The 25,809-nt window shown below is 32.5% G+C and overlaps 1 protein-coding gene across 1 annotated transcript; it reads left to right on the top strand.

Moving 5' to 3' along the window:
* Nucleotides 1-25,745, top strand: LOC107443892 (nose resistant to fluoxetine protein 6). Its single transcript, XM_016057901.4, has 15 exons — nucleotides 1-671; nucleotides 2,909-3,081; nucleotides 4,708-4,804; nucleotides 8,084-8,186; nucleotides 10,559-10,800; nucleotides 12,896-13,060; nucleotides 14,107-14,200; nucleotides 15,602-15,694; nucleotides 16,837-16,996; nucleotides 17,738-17,817; nucleotides 21,368-21,511; nucleotides 22,099-22,222; nucleotides 24,656-24,830; nucleotides 24,900-25,042; nucleotides 25,589-25,745. The coding sequence occupies exons 1-15, from the start codon at nucleotides 422-424 to the stop codon at nucleotides 25,700-25,702; spliced, it is 2,157 nt and encodes a 718-aa protein (XP_015913387.2). The 5' UTR covers nucleotides 1-421; the 3' UTR covers nucleotides 25,703-25,745.
* Nucleotides 25,746-25,809: the final 64 nt, after the last annotated feature.

Raw genomic sequence — 25,809 nt, 5'->3', positions numbered from 1 at the left:
ATTTATATTTGGCAATAGATATGCACGATTACATGCGCGTGATTTATCCATGTTCGCTGCTGCTTGAGTACCTCATTTTCTACGGAACAAATAAATCACGTGACTCTTTTCATTCATTCATGAAAATTCCATATGAATTATTGTAAATAAAGAAGACACTAATAAACAATCTTATTATAAATACATTCTTTAAATGTAAAGTGAATTCTTAACTGTTATGATTTGTAAGCGTTTTATTGTGGTTCCTAATTCTAACTCGATTATTGTTTTGAAAAGCCACTTCTGATAAATCCGATAAAAAAATCATTGTTTTATCTGATTAAAACAGAAATTATTTTCTTTATTGTATCAAAACGCGATAAAAGAAACTTACGCGTTCTTTTCCTAAGTAACGCCGAATGGAGAAAGTTTAAATGAAATCATGAAAACATTTATTGTTCTATTTATTGCCCTTTTTGTTGTTTCGGAGGGAGAAAATGTTTTTGAAAAACTAGCGAAGGTAAATGAGCAGTGGTTATTACGCTTCACATCTTTTCCAGAAGCAGCTTTTCTTCTCAAGAGCCATCCTATGGACACTGTACCTACAGGGAACGCTCCTAGAGGAGTAAGGAGTTGCGGAGATGATTTAATTGAAATAGTGGAGAATATCGAGTCTAACTGGGCTTTGCAAAGTAAGTAACTTGATTCATTTGTTAACCGCCTCCCTCATTATCCCGAGTTTACTCGGGGCAAATATTTATCATCCCGAGAAAACTCGGCAGAATGTGTTTTATTCGGTAGAATAATCTGCTGTGATTGGAAGTCTGATTTGGTTAGTTTTGCTGTTAGGGACTGTATATATAGAATTATGGTTGTTGAATTTAGATAGGAGAGTGATATATAAAACAGCCATATTCCTTCACTTTGTGTTGTCCCTTGTTTTAAGAACTATCATACACATATTTAACTTTTTTTTCTTTTGTCCGAAATAACTCGGGGCTGATTTTAAATTAAATGTTTCTTACGCATGAAAAATTTTTTTAACATTGTTCCTTATTATTTTTCTTTAAAATAATTGGTTCCTTATTCTCCATTCAAGACGATTTTTCTTTTCATATGCTAAAGAGTAGCCTAAATATTTTATCTCCTAAATTAATATAATGTTATTTACTTTCTGTCTGAAGCAATCAAAATAACACGCTTATAATGGAAAAAGCCTGAGAATGATTCCACCATTTCGATCCTCTGCAGAGGCACTTTACTGTAGAAGACTTCTCTAAGTGGGTGATGCTTGATTGGATAGGGTCTTCCATACGGCAAAGAATGATATTACAATTAAGGGAATTTATTTATTTTTCAATAGAATCAAGTGTGCACATTAGAGACTTTTTCACATTACCTAGGTGAATTCTGAAAAACTCTTGCACCCAAGTTAATATGCTAGGTAAAGTGCGTTCATAATAATCAGTCAACTTTTTATTTGTATTCACAAGATTTTATCTTTTCCGAAAATATAGTACATTGGTTTTACATATCTCATTAAAAATATAGTTTCAATAGGTAATATTTACTCTTACAGTATAATACTAAAAATATTACCTATAGTAGTTAACATTTATTGTATAGATATAGCATTCTTCTTGTAATCAATTACTTAAATTCTGGTTTATATGAACCATAATAAACTAAATTCAACTATTTTTAAGAAATACTTCATTCAAAATATTGCCGACCTTATAATAATTATCGTAACTCATAATCTAATTACATATTACTTACTATTCATCATAAAAAGCCGTAAAAATATTCATAACGATTCTAAAAATTTCAATTTATTAATTTTGGAAGTTGTGATACTTTTTTGATTCTTTCTTTTTTTTGTAAGATTCACTTCATTCATATTTTACTAATTGTTGTAAGAATTGAAAAAAAAGAGTAATAAAATAAATAAATAAAGCCGTACCCTTAAATTGAATGCCAATACAAATTTCCATACATTTTTGATTCGACGGAGTTTAAAATTTCTCTTCATATTTCAAAAATACAGAAGAGATTCATCATTATTAGTTTTTGTAAAAAAATAATAATTTACATAGTAATCTAGAGCAGTGGTTCCCAATTTTTGTTCACTTACGGAACCCTAAATAATAAAGCTTCTTCCGGTGGAACCCCGACTTCATAGTTAAGGAATATAAAGATAATTGTATACGTATTAATCATTAAAAACAACTTATTGACTATTTTTTCTCCGTGAGATGAATCAGCCTCCAGTGATTACTTAAAATATACTCAATGGCAGACGGATAATGGGTTAGAGTTGTCGTCAGGCTAACAGTGGGAGGTTTTCCATGTACAGTTCCATCAAAAAGTCCCAATTTCTCTCAATGCTGAAATTCCCTTGTCATCTGAATTGGATTCAAAATTACAAAGCTACGGAATTAAACCAAAATTGGGTCGGCTGTTCAATTAGTGCTATAAAACTGTTATAATTATATAAGGTGAATGGAATGTTTTAATCGTTTTATCATTAATAATCCCCGCAGTTGGACTCATCGTAAAGATGGGTTTTCCAGTAATCAAGCATGTAGGGGCCATTTTGATCAACCTGCGTGGTTATGCTGTTCTACCGAGCAGGTTTTCGGGGGCTACCAAAGCAAGGGAGCCTCTGCAGAGGATAATGTCCTCTGATCGATGAGACCGTCACCAAATAGCCCATTGAGCAGCTCAGTGGGACGCAAATAAAATTAGGTTTTATGCTCGACAGTTGGACATGAATCTAGTCTAGATAAAAATTTGTTTTCTATTGCTATGAAGAAATAAAAAGTTTAAAACATTAAAGAACGCCACCTCCTTGCACGAATACCCTGTTGCATTTTTGGAACAAAAGAAAATAATCTTCATCCAATTAAGTTTCAGTGCTTTCTTGCAGTGCTTGATTCTGATGGAAAACTTGAAAGTGGTTTGCTCAGAGGTGGTGTTATATGGCCTGGACATTTTGGAGAATGCGTGGATGTTTATGCACCAGAAGACAGTACAGGTCGCCATGGAGGTTTCAATGGCCAGTATTGCGTCACATCGTGGACCATGAACGTATCTAAAAAAGTAAGTACATTTTGAATGGTCCTAAAACGTTGCCCCGGTAAATCTTTCACTCGGTTGGTCGGTCAGGTATCATAAAATTTACGCGAAACAATGTAAAAATCATATTTCTATCGAAAATATATTTTAAAATTCCAAGGTAAAATCATTGTTACCATAAAATTTACCAACTGTCCATAATAAGTATGCTTTAGCCGAAATAATACAACTATGACAATAGCAACTATGTCTTAAAATTAAACTGCAAGAATAATTTTCTAATATTTATTTAAAGAAGTAAATGTTAGGGAAATAATCAAAAATAAAATTTTATAGAGCCAATCTAAAAAATTTATTAACTGTTAAGAATACCAGATTCATACATTCTTTTCTTGAAAAGTCGTTTCAAAACTCTTTGTAAAGTCAAAGTGTAAATCCATTTATATTAATCGTGTGAGAATGCACCCGTTTTACTTTTTAAAATGCTGACTAACTGGCAAATGCATTTTAAAGCGCATAAGAGTTAAATTGATCTAGTCAAGTGCCCCAATTTATGTATTTTAATATTATTCTCCCATAAGTGGCCAATATTAAAATTGGTCACTTATGTGAGGAAATTGGCATTAGTTACTACAATAATTGCGTACAAAAAATTTTCAACTCTTTAAAAAAATTTTCGAGAAATGGTGAAATAGGCAAAAAATGGAATTGTTTTTAAAGGGGTCCAATCTTTCGACTTGTTTCCTGACAAAATTGTTGGGAGCGACCACCTTTTGAAAAATGTTTGACGTCGAATAGAAGGAAATTTCTCAGCCTCTATTAATTAACATTCTTCTAAAGAATGCGCATAATCATTCTGTGGAACTGCTTATTAAGAAAAAGGTCTAACTAAGGTTTATTTTGAAATTCAGCCATTATTCTGTATACATTCATTTAATGGAACCTGCACAGCCATAAATGGTGGTAACACCAAATAGTTAAACCTCAATATCCCTCAGAGTTGACATTGCAATGTATCCCGAGAAAACGTTTTTTATTTGGCAAGAGGTGTCAAAAATAATTTTGTTTGGGTTGCTGAATTTACATAGGAAAACACTTTTGTGCTGTTGTTTTAAAAACTATCATACAAAGATTTATTTTCTTTTCAACTTGGGGTAATAAACTGGTGGTAAGTTAAATGTTTTTAACGCGTAAAAAAATTAAAATTTCAACTTATGTTTTGTTTCAGTTCCTTTTATTTAATAATAAAATTTAAAAAAAAAATTTAATATTTTGCATTTTTTTTCTTCAAAAAAATTGGTAAAAATCGGTTAACTAATATTAAATGACAGATTTATGTAAATCTTTAATATAGTACAACTAAAAACTTTTAATGATTTCTGTACAATATCGCGATTGCAATGTCTAGTCACAAAATCTCCATAGCAAATCATGGGGATTGGTTCAAAATGACAAGGAGTTGAAGTCGCCGAAAATTGGGTCGGTTGTTCAGTTACAAAATAGGTGTTTTAAACTGTGTATAAATTCACTTGAAATAAATTATTCAACTTTTGGTAATTTTTTTCAACACTAAATTCACCACAGTTTGTCATTCTATAAGGCACTTAAATGAAATGCACATTGAATAACGAAATAAATGGATCTTTTCAGTATTCCAATTTACCTCTCAGTGTTGGTATGTGCTTTCCCGATAGTTGCTCGGCAGAATACTTACTAAACTTTGGTGAAGATTTTCTGGATCTCCTAGGTATGCATTCAATTTCTTTCATTTTAAAAATATCTCAAGCATCAACACTTTTTTCGATGGCATAGAAAGTGTGGAAAAATAATTTCTTTAATATAAAAGCTATGTTGTAATTTTCGGTAAATAGATATTAAGTTTTAATTAGATGTTTTCTGTATGCAATTTTTAAATTGATCTTTTTACCCATTGTCAAAATGGGTCATGGTTTGGACTTAATTTCGTCCACACACTTTTCAATGGTGTTCAAGAGTAAACAGTGCGCATGCGTCGTCATTGCATGCGTTGCTGAGGCAACCGCTGCTGTTTTTCATTTTATTTTAGCTAACAGACATTTTCATTGTATTTAAATAATAATAGTTTAAAGTATTTTTGCATTCTTTTCATTATTAACGTGTAATGACTGGCTTGGCAATGATTTTAATATGAATATGAATGGTGACGAAGGGAGAGTATTTTGAAACACGTACAGGATATGACAGATATCAATGGAGACAGTTTTTGCAACCCATGATTTGAAATGCTTTCAACGGAGTCCATCCAGAAACATTTGCATCCATGGGTAACCAGTGATCGTAGTAAGGGATACTTTTTTGTTGACTTTGTTTTATTTTTATGTTTATATTTTTTTTCTTGTTATTTTTCTCTTTTATTTACACATTGAATACAATCTATCTCATTTTTAACAACAAGATTTTTTCATATTAAATGAAAAAAAATTTATATTTGATAAGTTTAATGTATTTTCGAAATTTTATTTTATTTTGTTAAAACATAATTTTGCTAGGAAACTTAACATTTTTAAAAGTTAAAAGGAGAACCCTTTTAAAATAATATTAGATTTGAACTTATTTTAATGAAAAAAGAGAAAAATGATGTAAAAGAATTTGATCTGTTTATGTTTTAATTTTATCCTAAATGTTGATGTTATCCTCCTCCCTCCAGGAACAATATTATTTATGGGCAACTATAAAAAAGCTGGTAAGAGTAATTAAAATAAAAACATAATTCAACTTAGTTTGGAGATCTCAATAGTATCTAATAGTATCCTAGGAATGATATTTTAAATCCTAAATAATTCCACTTTACACATTTTAAGCTCTAAGAATTCAAATTCGCTGGGTACAAGGTATATATATATATATATATATATATATATATATATATATATATATATATATATATATATATATATATATATATATATATATATATATATATATATATATATATATATACAGGTATAGGACAAAATAATAGGAACACCTGTGAAAGAATGAAAATATTTTATTAATAAGGAGTTGGGCCACCTTTGGCCTGAATGACATCTTACATTCGACGTGGGATTGACAAATAAAGGTCTTGAACAAAGTTCATTGGAATTTGCAGCCATCCCTCTTGCAGGGCTGTCTCGAGTTCAGAGAGTAGGCGTGGAGGAGGAAACCGAGCACGGACTTTTTTCTCCAAAAAAACCCACAAAGGCTCAATGATATTGAGATCAGGGGACTGAGGACACCACGTTAGATGGTCCACTTCATCATTATGCTCATTTAACCATGTTTGAACACAGTGAGATGTGTGAACAGTGGCGTTGTCATCTTGGAACACAGGACGTTCTCCCGGAAAGAGAGTATGAAGCATAGAATGAAGATGATCTGCAAGAATGCTTCGGTAATGGTCCCCTTTGACCACCCCCCTCAAGAAAACGAGAGGCCGCAATCCACGGGCAGATATAGCGCCCCACACCATCACAGAACCACCTCCATGTTTCACGGTTGGAACCAGGCAGTCAACATAAAATGCTTCTGCCGGCGTTCGCCACACGAACACACGTCCGGTGGTCTGGAATAGTGTAAAAGAGGATTCATCAGACCAGATGACTTGTTCCCATTGCAGTTGTATCCATTTTAGGTGGTCTTGGCACCACTGTAGTCTCTTCAAAGCATTCCGCGCTGAAACTAACGGTTTTGGAAAAGCTACTCTGCCATGAATGTTAGCAGCATGCAACTCCGTTGAATAGTTTTCATGGATACAGGGTTCTGAAGGTGGGTATTCATTTCAGATGTTATCACCGGCAATGTAGTCTTGCGTTTTCGAGCGACTATCCTCTTCAACACCCGCCTATCACGGTCTAACAACTTCGACTTCCTGCCGCTGTTGTGCCTCACCGAAGACACCTTACCCAACTTTGTGTATGCGGACAGAGTCCTTGATACAGTGGTTCTTGAAACACCTAGAAGGTTCGCTGTTCTGGACACGGACGCTCCAGTCAGGCGAGCTCCGATTATCATGCCTCTTTTGAGGTCAGAGAGGTCGGACATAATCTCGTTTTGCTAGAAACAGATTTTTCTCATGCAAATCTCCCACTGCCAAATGCTAGACAGATACCTTGCCTTTCATCACCACTAGGTGGCACATTCTTGCGACACGTGCCCGCCGTTTTTAGGACGGTCGAGAACGACTCCATTCTTTCACAGGTGTTCCTATTACTTTGTCCTATACCTGTATATATATATATATATATATATATATATATATATATATATATATATATACACTATAGCCCAGCGGTATGTCCATGAAATCCTGCAGGCACATGTGTTGCCACTCATGCAACGGCTCCCAGGAACCATTTTTTAACAAGACAATGCTCTGCCTCATACGGCAAGGGTGTCACAAGACTGTCTCCGTACTGTTACTAGCCTTCCTTGGCCTGCCCGATCCCCAGATTTGTCTCCAATCGAGCTAATCTGGGATCATTTGGGACGGCGAATTGGGCATCCTACGAGTTTGAACGAACTAGAGGCAAGGTTGCAGCAAATACGGAACGAAATGTCTCAAGACATCATACAGAATTTGTATACATCATTGCCCGATCGTATCGTATCGTGCATTCGTGCTAGAGGGGGTCCAACGGGGAATTAACTCCTCTGTTCTTTTGCCTTTTTCTCTGAAATAAAATATCCTTTTTCGTTGATTTTCTAATCATTTACTTATATCAAAGTAGTCATTACGTATGTAAAATTTTGTTTCATTTTGATGACTCCTTCTTCGTGCGCTAATTTTTTTGTCCATGAGTGTATATATCTTATGGTATGTCTTATTTTATGGCTTGAACTATCATCTGCACTAATTAAAGCATATTTGAGGTTATACCCTTGAAGAAAGACTGAGCCCTAAGGTCATTACATCATTGAAATTTGATTAAATTACATTAAAATGCATTCAGAATGTTCCTTTTTTTAGCACTACATGAATCTTTTAAAAATCTTGAATTCCTTTCAGAACGTCTTCCGGTTCTCAAAGATCACAAATCCGTCCTCACGTTGAAAAGTGTCACCTGTAAGTTGAAAGAACAGAAATTGGATACATCAAGCTTAGTCTATTTGTAAGTATTGCGGGAAAGAAAAAAAAAGCAACTTTTTTTAATATAATTTTACGTTTTAAGCAAAAAAGTATTTTTTTTCAGTTATAATTTTTACACACAACATTGACAGTTCACTTTGCATTTGCACGACATTAATCTATGCTTCTTGTTTTTTTTAATCGTTTTTTTTTCCTCTTGTCTTTTTGAAATAAATTTTTAAAAGATGATGTCAAATGCTTAAACAATTAAGAGAAATTCCTTTTTAATCGCTAAGACAAAAATATTAGAAAAAAAATTGAAGAAAGAAAAACATTTACTTATCTATTGAGAAAATGGATGTTTCTCCAGATGATCTCGCACACTGCACCAACTCCATCAACCAATCAATTTTAACACAAATAAGGAGTTGCTGCAAGAGAAATAAAAAAACATTTATAAGTTCTTGAAAATGATTGCATGTTAGATGTGTGATTCATATAATGTTCGCGGCTATTGGAAAAGAATTTTGGTGACAGCTGGAGTGGACAACCTTAAAATGTTGTGTCTGTCTAATAATGGGTAATCACAATGAAGTGAACCGGGTTTCAATCCCGGCGATGGATACGCATCTGGCTTGCACCGACCACAGTGCTGAAGTGTAATCATGGGTTAGACTTCCCTTGCCGTCAGGCTAACCTTTGGGATGTTTTCTTCTTCATGTAACGCAAATTGATGGTCAGTTCCATCAAAACATCCTCTGCGAAAGTAAATTTCTCCCAGTACTTGATCCAGAAGTTTCCTTGTCTTCCTGATTGGGTACAAAATTGCAAGGCTACGCTGTTGAATATAAGTAGTCGTAAACGCACAAAATTGGGTCGGCTGTTCAACGGCCATTATAAAATATACATTACTCTGGGGCCGGTATAGCCTGATCAGTTGGGCATTGGATTTTTGTTCGTGAGAATGGGAGTTAGAACCCAGATGGCCGAAGAATCCCCCTGTGTATTAAATGGTGACTGGTGCCTGTTAAATTTGTCGGGGTCACAAAGCCGTTCCCATAACAAATCAATGCCTCTGGAGGGTACTGATCCAGGAGTTCCAATGTATTTTGGATTGGGTTCAAAATTTCAAAATTGCACCGGCTTGCACCGATCACAGTGCTGACGTAAAATATCCTCAGTGGTAGACCGATCATGGGTTACAGTCCCCTAGCCGTCAGGCTAACCGTGGGAGGCTCTCGTGGTCTTCCTCCCGATGTAACGCAAATGCGGGTTAGCTCCATCAGAAAGTGAAGGCAAATTTCTCCCAATACTCGATCCAGGAGTTCCCTTGTCTTTTGGATTGGGTTCAAAATGACAAGGCTACAGAGTTGAACATTAGTAGTCGTAAACCCATAAAATTGAGTCGACAGTTCAACGACGGTTATAAAATAAAATAAAAATAATGCTATGGGGAGGAGAAACCACGAAAACTTCCCACGGTTGTTCCAACGGTAAGAGTATTCTAAAACGATAATCCGTCTGATTGAAAGGATATTTTATGTCAACTGGTAGCAGAATTTATATGGACCAGCCATCGGGGGGATTCGAATCTGGGGAAACTCATCGGGAGGCCCCTGGGCCACCGTAACTACAAGATGAATATTTTTCTGTTTTTCAAGTTCTGTATCAAACATATTAATTTACTCAAAGAAATGAATGAAATAACTTCCCAGACGTTAGGATTACGAACTGATTCTGTATTTTCAGGAACTTTCGCATTTGCACAGAAGCCGAAATTATTTCAATACTTTGAAAATATAGGCTAAATTAAATCATTCTGTCAATTTAAACTTGAAAATTTTACAATCCGTAGCTGAGCAAGCGGCAAATGACAAGAAAATTTATTCAAATGAGTTCATTTTATACCATTGGCTGAGGATCTTCCATCTAATTAAGATGTTTTTAATAATTTTTGTTTTAACCTTTAGGCAGGAATTCTAAAAACAATTGCTTTGAGATCAGCAAACCTGATCGTTAAGACACGGTTCCCAGTAGATCACTAAAGTCAACCATCGCAGGCTATGGTCAGCGTGCGAGTGGGTGACCACTAGGATCAGTCTGCGTAGGGACCGAGGGTGGGCGGAATTAGTCCTCGTTAAACTGTTCTACCATAAAAGCGTGCAGGTCGTCGGGCTACAGAAGCGGGCGTGCCATCCCCTCTGTAGAGGATCAAAATTGTGATGTCTTTGGATCATCCTCATGAATGTTTCCCAGACCGTCGTCAATAGCCCATTGTACAGCTCTAGTGTGACGTAAATGAACTACAACAACTTGAGATCAGCTGAGTAAAGAATAAAAACTAGTAGGAATTAATATTAGGAGGTTAAATCTTGAAGTAACATTATCTTAAAATCATATGTTATTTGGTTTTAGGTGTTTTATATTCTACTTCCTGTGCATGTCCTTGGTGGGAACTTTTTTGCACAGCCGAAAAAATTCTGTAACAATGTTCCCTCTCGAATCATCAGCTGGGATGGAAAAAGAATCCTCTGCAATTGATACATCTGCAAAACGTTTCTCGATTCCAAGAACTCTGTGTGAAACTGATACCACTGATAAAGAAATGTTGACTCCCAATATACAGCAAGATACATTAATTTCTCCAACTCAACATGGTATTATTATCATTATTTTGAAAATAAACCTTCTATTACCAAGTTGCTTCCTTTTTGGAAAGCCACACAAAACCTTTCAAATGAGATAAATCGATATTACCTTTTTTTTTTTTATTATTTTTTTTTTTTAAAAAATTGCAATTCAGTAAACACGCTTTTCCTTTCTTACGTTATTTCCCAGTTTTAATATAATATACATTTTTCATTATAATTATTTATAATTAGAATATAAAATGCTGATATTAAATGTATTTTATTCAAATTCTAATTTTTTACGTTTTTATTATATTTTGTTTTCGGCGCCATTTTATTTGGCAGGGCTCATAATCACAGTTAGTGCTAAAACAATTTCACTAAAGGTCACCGAAAAAAAAGGATGTTCTTAGTGAGTCAACTTCAGTTATTTATTTACAGACCTTGAATCGTTATTACGCATTTTATTCTCTAATTTGCACAGTTTAATTAATATAGCTACGTTATTTATTAAAATTTATTCGGGATTAAACATAATGGAATGCGTGTCGTACGATTTGACCCTTAGAAATTTAATTCAATTTGAAAACTGTTTTGAATTTTAATAAAAAAGTTATTACCATACGAAATATTTTTAAGTAATCACAGTTTTTTTTTCAGATGAAAATGCATTCATCAAAATTCAAATGCTTGAAAGCAAGTTGCATCGAATTTTTTCTTCTTTTATCTAAAGTTCGTGACATTTTTAAAAATAAACTCACTTAACTTAATCTCTGTTCGCGTTTCTCTTTTATTTGAAACTGTAGTGAATTCTCATAACCCTTTCAAATGTAAGCATTATCGAAAACATAAATTCCACCCTCTATTTAAAGAATCTAGTGAAAGACAGCGCGTTAATTTGAAAACATGTAAAGTTACCGACGTGTCAGTTGCGACCTGAACAACACATAAAATCTTTAAATATGTATTCCCCAATGAAAATATTTTTTTTTCCATGTGCCTTTTATCATAATCAGTTAAACTGATTTCTTTTTAAAATCCTCTTAAATATCATATTTTTCCATTTATTCATTCATGATTGTATTTGGACTGTGTCAGCTTCTGTCAAACGATGCTATAAAGGCGGTGATCGCCATTATTAATATTGGTTGAAGTATTGTTTCAAGGAAAATGAAAAAAAAAATTTTTAAATTTTATTTCTAATGTCAAAAGAAAATGACAAACTCTTACGAAAAGGTGAACAACAAGTAAGAGAAAAAAGTCACTATCTCATTAACAGATGTCGGTAGCGCCTCACCTCAGAGTCCCCACGCAGAGCCGAGCATCTCAATAGAAGTTCGAGCATAACGGGCAATTTGGGTCAGCGAGAATGCCGATGCGGCAGAGGTGGTTCGCCAGGCAATCATGGCCTACCGCAAGTCTGAATTCTGCAACAGCTTTATTGCGAGGCTTATCGGCAATACCCTGTTCTAAGCTGCCCCTCCAACTTCTTGAAGAAATACGCTTTCCAGTTTTGTCTCATAAAATGTTTGATATAGAGTTTTGCTGAATGAAAGTATTTAAGAGTGCCTGGAGTTGGATTTAAGAGTGCCTGGCAATCCTGGGATAGTCCTAGAGATAAGTATTTCACGAGATCTAATAGCTTGAATGGCAGATTTGGAGTCAGACAGTATGAAAAAAAAATCGTTTTTTTTAAAAATTTGATGTATTAAGTAAGAATTAGTATATTCAAAATGGCCATATTTAAAATATCATCAAAAAAGAATCCCTTAAAAGGATCAAGATAACATTCTCTACATCGAAAAGTTTTGTTAGCATGAAAATGATATTTTTTTAACTGTTGGAACTGGGAGGCCTAAATGGCCACCCTCACTTGCCACACAATTTGAAAGGAATGAATTTGTTCCTAAGCCAACCCCCCATAATCAATACTAGTACTGAAAATACTTTGGCAATCTCCAATATGAGAATTATTATAACCATATTTGCTGTAAGAAATTAATAGTCAGATTTTCGTACATTGAAATAAAAGTGCATCGATAAGAGAAATAAAGGTGAGTTTAAATATAATTCGATGAAAGTAATATTTTAAGATGTTTTTCAATGACATGTTTCATTACAGCATCCACAAAATTTTGGCAATGTTTCTCGATGATAGAAAACGGAAGAAAGATTTTGAAGACAAAATCTAGCGGTGATCAACTCCTTAGCATTCACGGCATTCGATTCCTCAGCTTAACGTGGGTTATACTTGGTCACACATACATCACTCCTGTTTCCATCATAGGTATTTCAATATATATTTGTTACAATTATTTCGTCATATAATACTCGGTGTACATTAAAATAGAATTCGATATATCCAAGAGTATTTATTATCCCGAGGGAACTCGGGCATAGCAGAATGTTTTATTCGGCTGGAAGCTGTTGTGATTGCCTGTTCGGGAGTTTCTATATTTGTGGGACGTACAGTTGTATGGAATGGATGAATTTACGTAGAAAAAAGAGTAAAAAAATGACGAGTAATGATTTTTTCAGATGTGGAAGATGTGACAAAGACTCATATTTAACTTTTTTTCATTTTCCGAAGATAATGTGGGATAGAAAATTGATGGTAAAAAAAATATTTTTTGCACATTAAAAAAAATTCAACTTACAACTTGTGTATTAAGTTTAGTTTCAGTTCTTTGTATTTATTAATGAAATAAAAAAAAATTTATTGAATTTTTGCATTTTCAAAAAGATTTGTAAGGGAAGCTATAAAACCGGATCCATGAAATTGGACACTTTCTTGGAACATAATTAAATTGAACACTATCTACTACTAAACGGATTCTTACTGTTATAAACTAGATTCTTTCGGCTATTAAAAGCATCGTGCTGAATGAACTTTCCATTATGACATTGAATAAATACTACTGTAAAAACAATAAACACATATACTTTCGATTATTTTTACGAGAAAACAGACTTTTTTTTTTGCTATAAAATTGAATAGTTTCTACTAAAAGGATTTAAACTATAAAAAAGGTACTTTTCATTTAGATGTTTTTCTCTATTAAGTTGAATACTTTCTATTATTAAATAGATACTTTCTGCTATGAAACAGACACTAAAATTGGATAATTTCTATCCTGAAATTGCATACTTTGCACTTTAAAAAGAAGTACTCCTGCACTATAAAATCAGATATTTTCTTCAATCGGTAGTTTTTATCTCTACGATATTAACGTGTGTAAGGAGGAATTTTTGTTCATTGCAAATTATTACTTTATAATGCAACATTTTCTTCATCACAGGTGAATGTCATTTTTAAATAAATTTTAATTTCAGGGAACAGATTGGATGTTTTGAAACTAATGGACTCTTTTCTTTATCAAATATTGTTGCAAACACCTTTCTCAGTCGATGCTTTCTTTCTTCTCAGGTCTGTCTGTCTGTTATTATTAGATCATGTGACGTTTGGAATAACCTTGAATAGCTAACCAATCGGGCAAACATGCATCAACAAGAATGGCAACTCTCCAGACAGATTTCGTTCTGATTATCATATTCTGTAGAATAATTTGCAAGAATCAGGGAATAATTATAAAAACTTAGGATTATCTTTAGATAAACAAATTTTATAATTGCGGAGAAAAAGTTTTCGATTTGCATTAAAAATTCTCAAGATATTGCGGCTACTCCTTCCCCTATTTTGGAAGTCAAAAATCCGAATGGGTCGTGAAGAAATGCACGTTTATTCAGAAAAAGTGCCATTAGTTTTTTTTCTTCTTTTTATCTGATTATTAAAAAATAAAAGCTATTCAGGAAGTTATTTTTTTTTTTGGTTCACAGTTTTTTTCCTCGAAATTTCTCCGCAATTTTATTCCTCATTTTTGTTTAAACTAAGAGTTTTTTTACTTCTGAGAGACATTATATAGTTCCATCTTAGAACTCGATTATGTTATTCAGTTTCTCTGTTCTAATGTTGACACGTGTTTACTTAAGTGTGCATATTAGCTAGGGTGAAATTGTTTGTCATTACTTGACAAAATGCTTATAAGATGAAACGACATTTCTGTACGTCAACTATTCATTTATTATCAAAAATATCTACAGTCAACACATTAGTTGATAGAACAACTTTAATCTAACGGTTTAAAATACTATTACAATAGAGAGCAAATTAGTTAGGACATTGTAGCGATCGACCAATTAACACACCAAAAAATATATTTTTAAATTAAGTACAGGCCAAATTATGAGACTCATTGTTTTTATGTTTTGTTCGTGCATCATCAGTGGGTTAAATGAGACGATAATTAGGTCCAAATTATTAGACGCACAGTTTTAATAGTGCACGAGGCTTTTACACATACTTCCTATTGGTATTTATTCTTAACGTATTGCATTACAAATGTTAGCCCATCGAATGTAAACAAGTACAAACCGGTTTCTGCATCACCTGATTAAGATTTTCACATAGTCTCATAATATTCCTAAAATTGTGACATTGAAGATAATAAAACTTGTGATAACCTCTTAAAACATTTATCACCACTACTTAAATTTTTTGCCTGAGTGGTAGCGCTGTCGTGTCCTTGGTTCGATCCTCGGGCCTTTCATCCCTTCTGTGGGTCGATAAAATGAATGCTTGGGAACTAAACATTGGGGCGTTAGGCTGACCATCCAACGGGAGCATATGCTCCCCAGAGCTCAAGAAAACTGAGATGGGCACAGTAGGCCCTCTATGGGCGCCATTGAGTTTAAGACTGTACCTAACGATACCTAGACAGCACTGTGAAAAACACTTTAAACGACTTCTTAACAACCTTTTGTTTTTCAGTGGATTTCTTTTAACCTACCTGTTCTTAAAAGAAGCCGATAAAAGGAATGGAAAAATAAATTGGATATATTTTTACGTTCATAGGATATGGAGGTAAAGCCATTTTTTAAAATACTATTTCGTTTAAAAGTATGGCATTTGAGGACTGTCATTAAAATATACTGTGAAGTTACCAAAAAATAGTAGAGAATCCAACATGTATCATCAGTTCTCGTTCCAATTGTTTTTTAAATCATCAAATGAATCAGCCTGGTTAAATACAAAAGTATATTTAAAAGCAAAAACAAGGTGCTATACAGGAAATCCTTTTTACATTAGTGTTGGATTTTAACATTGAGAAATGTTATAAACAACTTTTTTAAGAATTATGGTAACGACTGTTTCGACGGAAATAAGATTTTAATAAATGAGCTTAGCACAATTCACACTTATAAACAACCAATTTACATAAAGGGTTTTTTCAATTTTTTGCATATTTAATTCCGATTAATTTGACAATAAGAATAACAAGAAAGCTTCCAATATTGCTTTCATTCATATTATCACTTGAATATGGGTTGGCATTTCTTGTTCACAATAATTTTTTATAAGAATCGAAAGTTTGTATTTGCATCAATTTCTATTTACATATAAATTTCCATGTTTTTAAGAAAGCACATGTTTGGCTGCCTATTAAAAATTGCTTCGACATTAACATGATTCTTATGTTTTTTACTATGTACACCGAATGTCAGTGTATTTTTTTGTTCTCAAATTTTAGTTTCAAAATAAATTTATAAAATTTTTTTAAAACTGTTTCACTAAAGCATTTAAAAAATATCTACTTTAAACTCGTGTAAAAAATCAGACACCTAATTTGAATATTAGATAAGTAATGAAAAAGATTAGAAAAGTTAATAATACAGTAAAATCTCGCTACAACAATATTTTGGATCAATATGTTGTTGTAGAGGAATATATTATTATATCGAGAGCCTACATATTTTGGGGATTATGAGATACATTTTTTAAGATAAGATTTTTTTAAAATTTTAATGTTACATATGTATTAACTATAAATCTTTATATTAAAAATTAATTTGCAGAGTGTTTCAATACGAATGTCGTAAGAGATAAGGGAGGCAATTTTAAGAATGGAAGGTACATCAATTATTGAAAGCCATTCACTGTGGTGGCATCAGAAAAAAAGATTTTGCAATAATGAAAGGTTTTTATTGAGGGATTCACTTTTTCAGATTGACGCCAGCGTACATGGTAGTTGTGTTCTTCTATTTGATTGTCTTCAAATACTTGGGATCAGGACCTTTTTGGGACGACAACCACTGCGACGCTTCTCGTGGATCATGGTGGAAATATTTACTCTACATCAACAATTTCATACCAATCAATGATATGGTAACTCATACAATTTTAAAAAAAAAAGAGCATTTAAAAATGGGTCTTTTTAATGTATTCTTTTTTTATTACTGTATAATTGTTCAATATGAATTTTGTGAAACACGTACAGTTGATTTGAAATGGTGTGACCATCCAGAAAGAAAAAGCATTTGACCAGGGATCGTCATAAGGCGTTTTTTTTCTCATTTTTCTTCTAATTTTATTATTTTTAATTGAATTTATGAATCGTTTGGTTGTTTTATATTAGTTCAATGAAATGGTTAGTTGTTGATTTTTTTAAACGATACCGTGTGTAAATGAAAGTACAATTTGCAAAGTAACTTACAATTTATTTTTATATATTTTAAATCCTTCTTGATCTTAAATTCATTTCAAATTTCAATAAAATGTATATTAATATAAATGCTATGTGCATCATCAGAAATCCTTTTAAACTATTAGTGGAGTGAAAAAGCTTCGTTCATGTAGATTTTTTTTTCTTTATTTATAGTAGAATTTATCGTATGAAATTAGCATGAGTAAATAAAAATAGAACATTTTTTTTTACGAATAATCAAACAATAAATATGAAGTCATTAGAAGAATTTCAAATGCACAATTAGGTAAAATACCCACAATTCAATAATGATCTACTGAAACACACAAGATAAGTATCGACACAAAATTACATTATAAACTAAACATTTCTTTTGAGTTATATTGTTTAAATGCATTCATAAACAGTTTAATTTGTTGCAGTGTGTAGGATGGTCTTGGTATCTGGCGAATGACATGCAGTTTTATTTGACAAGTCCATTCTTCTTGTATCCTTTGTGGAGGTAAATTCTATTTTATTAACTGTCGATTCCCTCATTATCCCGAGAAAACTCGGGCATTTGTTTTATCACTCGGTCGGAAGAAAAAAAAGTTAATCTGCCGTGACTGCGTTACTTACAGAAAAGGTGTTTGGAAACCTTGCATACATTTGCCCTGAGATACCTCGGGATAGTAATTTAGTGGTGAATTAAACTTTTTTTTTCTTCTTTACACATAAAAACTTTGTTTTGTTTTAGTTTCTTGTACTTATTAATAAAATATGTTGATTTTTTGCATTTTTTTTCCAAACAAAGCGGTATGGGAAACTGTTAATAACGTAAATCTTTCGAAGCATTTCATAAAATAGGACAAAGATTCATTGTTGTTGACTGTTAAAGCAGAGGGGTGCGATTGTTCTTGTTATCCAGTGGCGCCATCTATGACCAAGAATTCGACTTTTGCCACACGTCACGCCCGTTTATAGGGCGAACCCATTCATGCATCCACAGATCGTAATTTTGACCTGAATCAGAGGACGATCCATCTCCAATTCTGTACCCCCAGAGGTATTGATTTATTATGGGAACATGGAGGACTTTGCGACTCGACAGATTTAACGTGCATCAGTCACCATTTTACTACACGAGGAGTCTTCGGCCGGCGGGATTCGAACCCAGCGCTCTACCGACCAGGCTATCCCGCGCCCTGTAAGATCTAAAATGAATAAAACAAGAGCGAAATAAAGTGGTTTTCAGAGTGCTATAAAATTTTATAATGAATCCAGATTTTTGTTTTAATTTTTATAATTTTTTGTGTTTACGACTATTCATGTTCAAGAATGTGATTTTTGCACTGAATCCAGGATCGTGAGATTTCACTTTCGATGGAACTAACCCGCAATTGTAGAGGAAAACCACGAAAAACTCTCATGGTTAGCCTGACGGCAAGGACATTTTAAGTCAGTTCTGTGGTCGGTGCAATGAAATTCTTATCCATCGCACGGATTCGAACCCGGTTTTACATCGCATCATCCAAATCGATTTTCATCTCTGCTGTCATCAAATTAAAAAGCTAAGAAGCGTAGACTTACTCAAGTTTTTAGAAAAAAATTAATAAAAATGATCTATTTCGCTTTATTTTCTACCTTTTTTGAAAGGTGTTGCCTAATAATACTATATTATCAAAACTTTTTATCTACCAAAACAAATCGAGAAAACGTCAATTAAGAATTTAACCTAGAATGGTTTTTCATACGTCATTTAGAACAATTACATTTATTTATTTATTGGTATTTTTGACATTTTAGTTTTTAACGAATATATATTTCTACACTTAAAAAAATCGTTTAATAGAATTAAAAATATATGAGCAAGCTTAGTTTCTCCACCTTTTTTTCACATATTTAGTGGATTAAAAGTAAAACTTATATATAAAAAATAGAATATAGGAAGTTTGATCTTTTCAATTCGAAGTTTGAAATATAAAATAAACATGAAATAAATAATTATATTTTTGCTCTTAAGCGAAGCTATATAACCAAGCTAAAATCGCCGGCAAAAGAAGAAAACCCAAGTCTTTTAAAAAAAATTTTTTAATTATCTTTTTCTGCATTTAGTAAAAGTATTTATTTTTTGAATAGTTCTCTAAATTGAAAAATAATGTTCGTTTTAAAATGTATCCTTAATCATAGTAAGTTTTAAATTTAAATCTTTAATAAAATTCTAAGAGAAAAAATAAAATTTTACTCTGTACAATTTGTATTATTTTACTTCCAAATATGATATTGTCATAATTTTATTTATTCATTTTTACAAAATAAATCGTTATAATGCCAATAATTGAATAATACATTCCAACCCCGCTACAGTGAACTCCCGGATATAATGAACGAAATGCTTGCTCCCCTGTCTTGCTACACACGAAAGTGGTATTTTCTGTGGATATAATGAATCAAAAAAAGAGAGGATAGTTTTTATGTCTTGGACTGATCTTCTTATACGAGGGTTGCTATTTATATTTCTGGCCTAATAATGAAAAAACAAATATGTAGGATCGAAATTGGTTTTATTGTTTTTCAAAATGCTCTCCATGATGATCAATACACTTTTGCATGCGTTTGAACCAATTTTCAAAGCACTTTTTCCAGTCCGATTGAGGTAACTCTAAAACATGTGTTTTGAATGCATCAACCGCTTCTTCGGGGGTCGAAAATCGTTGTCCACGTAATTTATTTTTGATGTGTGGGAATAAGAAGAAGTCATTGGGTGCCAAAATCAGGGCTGTACGGCTGATGACCCATCAGTTCGATCTTTCGCTCCGTCAGAAATGCCTTTGTTTGAGTCGATGTGTGAGAGCTCGCATTGCCATGATGAAGAATGATTCGCCTGTTCTTCTGCTTTTTTCGAATTACTCCGATGACTTCTGGCAAACAAATGGTCGTGTACCATTCAGAACTTTCGATTAAAATCGTCTGCGGTCGCCTAGCAACACTTACTGTTGCCAAGGCCAGAAATATAAATAGCAACCCTCGTATCTATTTAAATATTTGTCTCTTAATTTTACTTGTTACGTATTATCTGGAGAAATTTCTGAGTGAATTGAAAATTTTTTGCACTCACTATACAATTCGTTTATTTAAAGACTGCATTTATTATTATTTTATTTACTATATAACATATATAATCGTATATAATATAATTTATTTAATACAAAATTATTACATGAAATTCAAGGCAAAATATAAGCTTCAGTAAGCAAGTGTTATTATTTTATTTAAATACAAGGAATACAATTTTTTACATCATTTTAAAGAATGCAATTTTAAGTGGTCGAACTTAGAAAAGAAATTTTTTCCAGCAAAGGAGAAACGATGAACTGTTTTATAATGATATTAGAAAAAATTGCCCGAAACAAGCAAATTCTGCCAACCAATAAGCACCAAAATAATAAACAACTGTAATTAAGGTGTCTCTCAAAAAAATTCTTTAGATACCCCAGAACAAATGACCTATTGTTACAATACCTATTAGTACAATAGTTATTAACACGAAAATGAACGGCATCCATAAATGTAGGGTGATTTCGAACATTTCCTAAAGCGAATAATTACTTTTTTTCCATTAATTTTGCTTCACAGTACATAATTTGTTTTTAATTCAATAAGTACTGATTTTAAATGGCTCAGTTTCATAAAAAGACGTTTCAAAAGCGTAAAAAAATAAACTAAATGTTTTTTGATAACATTAGGGATACTCATTGGGTGATGTAGTCCGCTACTACGTTTACGTTGATCTGACAGAGCAAAAAAAACACAAAGAGACTACTTTTTTGATCAAATTCAACTAATAATGTGTCTTTAAATTATTTGACAAAAATATTGACCATTGAGAAAAATTCATTTTACAGATTTCTGGAATCTCTCTGCTTTCAAACTGTTCTTCCTTTCATTAATATGGGTTATTTTATATACATGGTTAGTTCTTAATGTAAGATAATAGTGTTATCATACTTTTGTTATACTCAGTACTTTAAGTTAATTTTTAGTTTTTTTAAAAATATTTATTTGTATCCTAGATGGCCAGTGATTGGATTCAGCTTACTTATATCGCTACTGATCGGAACATGGACTACTACTGCCATTATAAGTTATCAAAATGACATTGTACCAATGTTTGTTGGTGTAACACACACAAGTGATTTCGCAGCCTACACTAAAAAGTAAGATATTTCAAAAGAAAAATACAGATTTAAAATCAAAAAATACGGAATTTATGGTCATTTAGCTGGGTCCCATTTTCTCCACCACCAAAATGGTTTTAAAAGCATTCAGAAGGTTTCAACTTAATTGATTTTCTGGTACCCCTGATAAGAACCCTTAATAGATAAGCATTCAAGTTTTTCCAACATAATTCCTGGCCAAATTATTAGACGCACTATGTAATGTGCAGTTTTATTGTTTTTACGGTTTGCACTTGTTTATACGTTAAATTAGACAATATATTATTCTAATTCGAAGATATTTTTTATAAATATAGAATATTTATTATATCAGGTATTATATTAGTATATTATAATTATTAGACTCAATTATTCGATAGTGTTTTAATAATGACATGTTTTGCACGAGTGTATAGGCAATACTTTCATATCTAAACATGCACGTCATGGGATTTTATTCAGGATATTTCTTATATACTTCTTATTTGTGATTATTTTTAGCGTATTGCATTACAATGTTAACCAATTGATACACAGTAGCATAAACGAATCGTCTGAGTGTATTAATGTATGGCTAACCCTTTCAGAATGTGGGAATCGTTTGACTTAATATATGACAAGCCATATTGCAGGATTGCACCCTACGTCATTGGAGTTATGCTTGGATTTGTTCTCTACAAATTGAACAAAAGGAAGAGATTTATGAATTGGGTGAGTTCATAACAGATATAATATTGTTTTTGTTTTCAGAAAATTTAAGTTTTGTAGAATGGCAACTTCAATAGAGAGTTTTGTTTTTATATTTCTAAAAGAAGAATGTTTATTTTGTGAATCGACGTCTCCTTTCTTTAAATTTAAGTACAATCAAGTCATTCTTTTAATATACAGGCCAAATTGTTAGACTCACTAAAGATTCTATGTAAAATCTTAATTATTACTACGCAGCTCTATTGTTTTTACACGACTCAAATCGGTTTGCAATTATTAACGTTCGTGTATTAATTGGTTAATATTGTAATGCAATATGTTAAAAATAAATACAAATGGGAAGTCTATAAAAAATCTCAACCCATTACATGTGTGTTTAAACATAAAAGTATTGCCTATAAACTCGTGCACATCATGTCATTATTAAAATACTACAGTGCGTCTAATAATTGGATCTAATTATTATAATATACTAATATAATACCTGATATAATAAATGTTCTATATTTATATACTATATGTCGTCTAATTTAAACACTAAAATAAGCAAGTGCAAAGCGGTGTCAGTCGGGTAAGGTAATCTTATAGTGCGTCTAACAATTTGGTCATAGACTGTAGTTCTATTCCATGTAATGTAAGGACCTCATGAAAGTATCTAAAGCTGTTCGAAACTACTGAGGGAAGAGGCTACTAAAGAATCAGGTAACCTGCGAAGTGGCCTCCAAGTTGGCCTTTAGGAACGATTTTAACAGCTGTATATTTATCATCCCGGTTTAGCAGAATTTATCAGTACATTTTGTTTTATCCCGTTTTTACTCGGTCCGATTTGCCAAGTTTTATTTGGGAGCTCATATTGCCCGAAATAACTCGGGATAGTAAACTGTTATTAAAGGTTTCTTATACAAATTTCAACTTGTGTATTATGTTCCTTGTTAATAAAGTAAAAAAATATGTTTTTCATCAAGATAATTGGTAAATTCTTTTCCATAAAAGAATGTTTATAATCGGTATCTTTTGAATAATCAGGGTCCTAATAATTGATTCACGATGGCTTTATAGTGGTTTCAATTTCAGTATGTTTGAATTTATGAGACTGGCATAATATTTTCGTAGCATTTCCTTTTTGCAATTTTTTGTTGTGCGGAAAAAAAAAAAATATTATATCGATGAAATTATCAGGTAGCATTTTCAGAATTTCCACCGTATTCAAAACGGTGACTTCTTCGTGGTATACAAAAAAGGAAAAGATTTCAACTGTATTTAATTGACAGTTAATGCACAAAATGTGTTTAATTAAAACTTAAATAAAAAAAAAATTAGCGCAAATGAAATATTTATAAAAAAAAATTGAAAGAGAAATTAAAAAATGGGGAACTGAAGAGATGGCTCAAATAGTTCCGGTTAAAACCACGAACTCGGTGGTTTGAAGTGACGCTCATTACACAATGTATCGAAAAGCCAAATTTATTCTTATATTATAGTTTAAAAAGATGCTTTTCGATCTTATTTTATTCAACGTAGAAAGAAATTTAAGTAAATAGAGAGACATTAAAATATTGATATCGAAATTTATGTGTTAAGACAAATGTATTTTTTATTCATCTACACCCTTAAGGAAATATTTTATAGAATTAAAATAAGACGAAAACTACAGGAGGAATATTTCCCTAAAAATCACAGAAGAAAAATGTCATCGTTTAAGTAAGTATTTAATTCAGCTTTTTTACCGTTTCGTTACACATGGGGTCGATTTTTGTAAAATTTATCTCAGATTTTTTTCAGAGGCATTAGAGTAGAAACTCTTTATCCATTTTTTCATTCTGAGCTTTATACAATGGAAATGGTAGAGTGAAAACAAAATAATAATAATTAGATGTAAAAATGAAAAGAAACAAACAAACTGGTATTTCTGACTGTTTTGGAACGAATCCCTCTTTTCTGGTCCCGCAATGGACTGATCGCAAAGATACTATTCTCAGAAGAACATTACTGGCTGCGGTCAGTGTGCAGGTGGATGACCACTTGGATCAGCCTGCGTAGGAACCGAGGGTGCGCGGTATCGGTCCTCGTTAAACTGTTCTACCGTAAAGTGCTCGACTTCACGTGCAGGTCGTCGGGCTGCCGAAGCGAGGGTGCCATTCCCTCTACAGAGAATCAAAATTGTGATGTCTTCGGATCGTCCTCAGTTATGTTTCCCAGACCGTCGCCAATAGCCCATAGTGCAGCTCTAGTGCGACATAAATAAAGTACCTACCTACCTTGTAAAATTTTATCTCAGATATTTATAGGCATTAGAGTAGAAACTCTTTAATCCATTTTTTGATTTTGAGCTGTGTGCATTTGAAAATAGTAGTGTAAAAAAAATTTAAAACTAACTGTAAAAATAACAAACAAACTCTTTTTTTGGAACGAATCCTTCTTTTGCGTAATCTATAGTGGCAACAAGCTATAGGTTGGATAGTTGCAGCATCTTGTGGATTGAGTGTCATGTTTGGTCTGTATCACGCTGACATGAGCCGGACAGCTGCCTTTTTCTACAATTCCCTGAGCCGGACTGCCTTTTCCATTGCATTGGCCTGGATAATATTTGTGTGTGAAACAGGACACGGAGGTATTTCTAAAACATTTCTTATTTTTTTAATATTATTTTTTTTTGTTTGATTATATTTGTTTGTTTTAGGTGCGATGAATAAACTGCTATCGTGGAAGTTTTGGATGCCACTGAGTCGTCTCACCTATTCCGCATACCTTATTCATCCCATATTTATTCACGCTTACTACAATTCATTTCAGACTGCATATTTCTTTACAGACTTTATTGCTGTAAGTTCATACTATTTGTTTGCTCATTCATTTTTTTTTTAAAAAAATGTGTGCTTAATAATGACATTAAAACCTGTTTAATTGCCGGATGATGTTGAGAAGAGGCACTCGTTGTTTTAAATACCGGCAGATCTCGTGTTTGGGAAAGAAGCTCTTCCCTGATTATCCCGAGTAAGAATTCGTTTTGTTTTATTCAGCCAAAATAATCTGCTGGAAGTTTGTTTGGGAGTGCGTGGATGAATTTACAGAGCAACAACAAAAAAATGATGAAGCTGTGAATTCAACTTTTTTCATTTGGGATAGTTAACAGATGGTCAATTAAATATTTCTTACGCATAAAAAAGTTAAAATGTCAACTATGTTTTCTTTTAGTTCCTTGTATTTATGAATAAAATTAAAAAATAGGTTGAATTTTTGCAAAAACAAAAATTGGTATAATGATGACATATTTTCGATAAAAATAATACAGAATTGCTATTTCTAATACAGAATTGCATACATTTGTTGGTTAAAAAGTGACGCTAATGAATACATTTTTGTTTACAGGTCACCACCTTTTTAGGTTTTCTTGTTATGTCTTACTCGACAGCATTCATTTTCTCAACTGTGTTTGAATCTCCTTTGATGAACTTGGAAAAACTGATTCTGAAAAGACAATAACCCTTCTTTTATTGTAAATGCAATAAAAATTATTTTCTTCCTGTTTAGTTCTCCTTTAATAAGGGATTCCAAAATACTATGCAAAACTTTACCACTAATATGTATAG

Source organism: Parasteatoda tepidariorum, chromosome 2 (assembly GCF_982258835.1).
Source record: "Parasteatoda tepidariorum strain Cologne lab strain chromosome 2, Ptep-v5.0, whole genome shotgun sequence".
NCBI classification, from domain to species: domain Eukaryota; kingdom Metazoa; phylum Arthropoda; class Arachnida; order Araneae; family Theridiidae; genus Parasteatoda; species Parasteatoda tepidariorum.
Note: the sequence above shows the minus strand (reverse complement) of the source record. Positions and strands in the feature narration are given on the sequence as shown.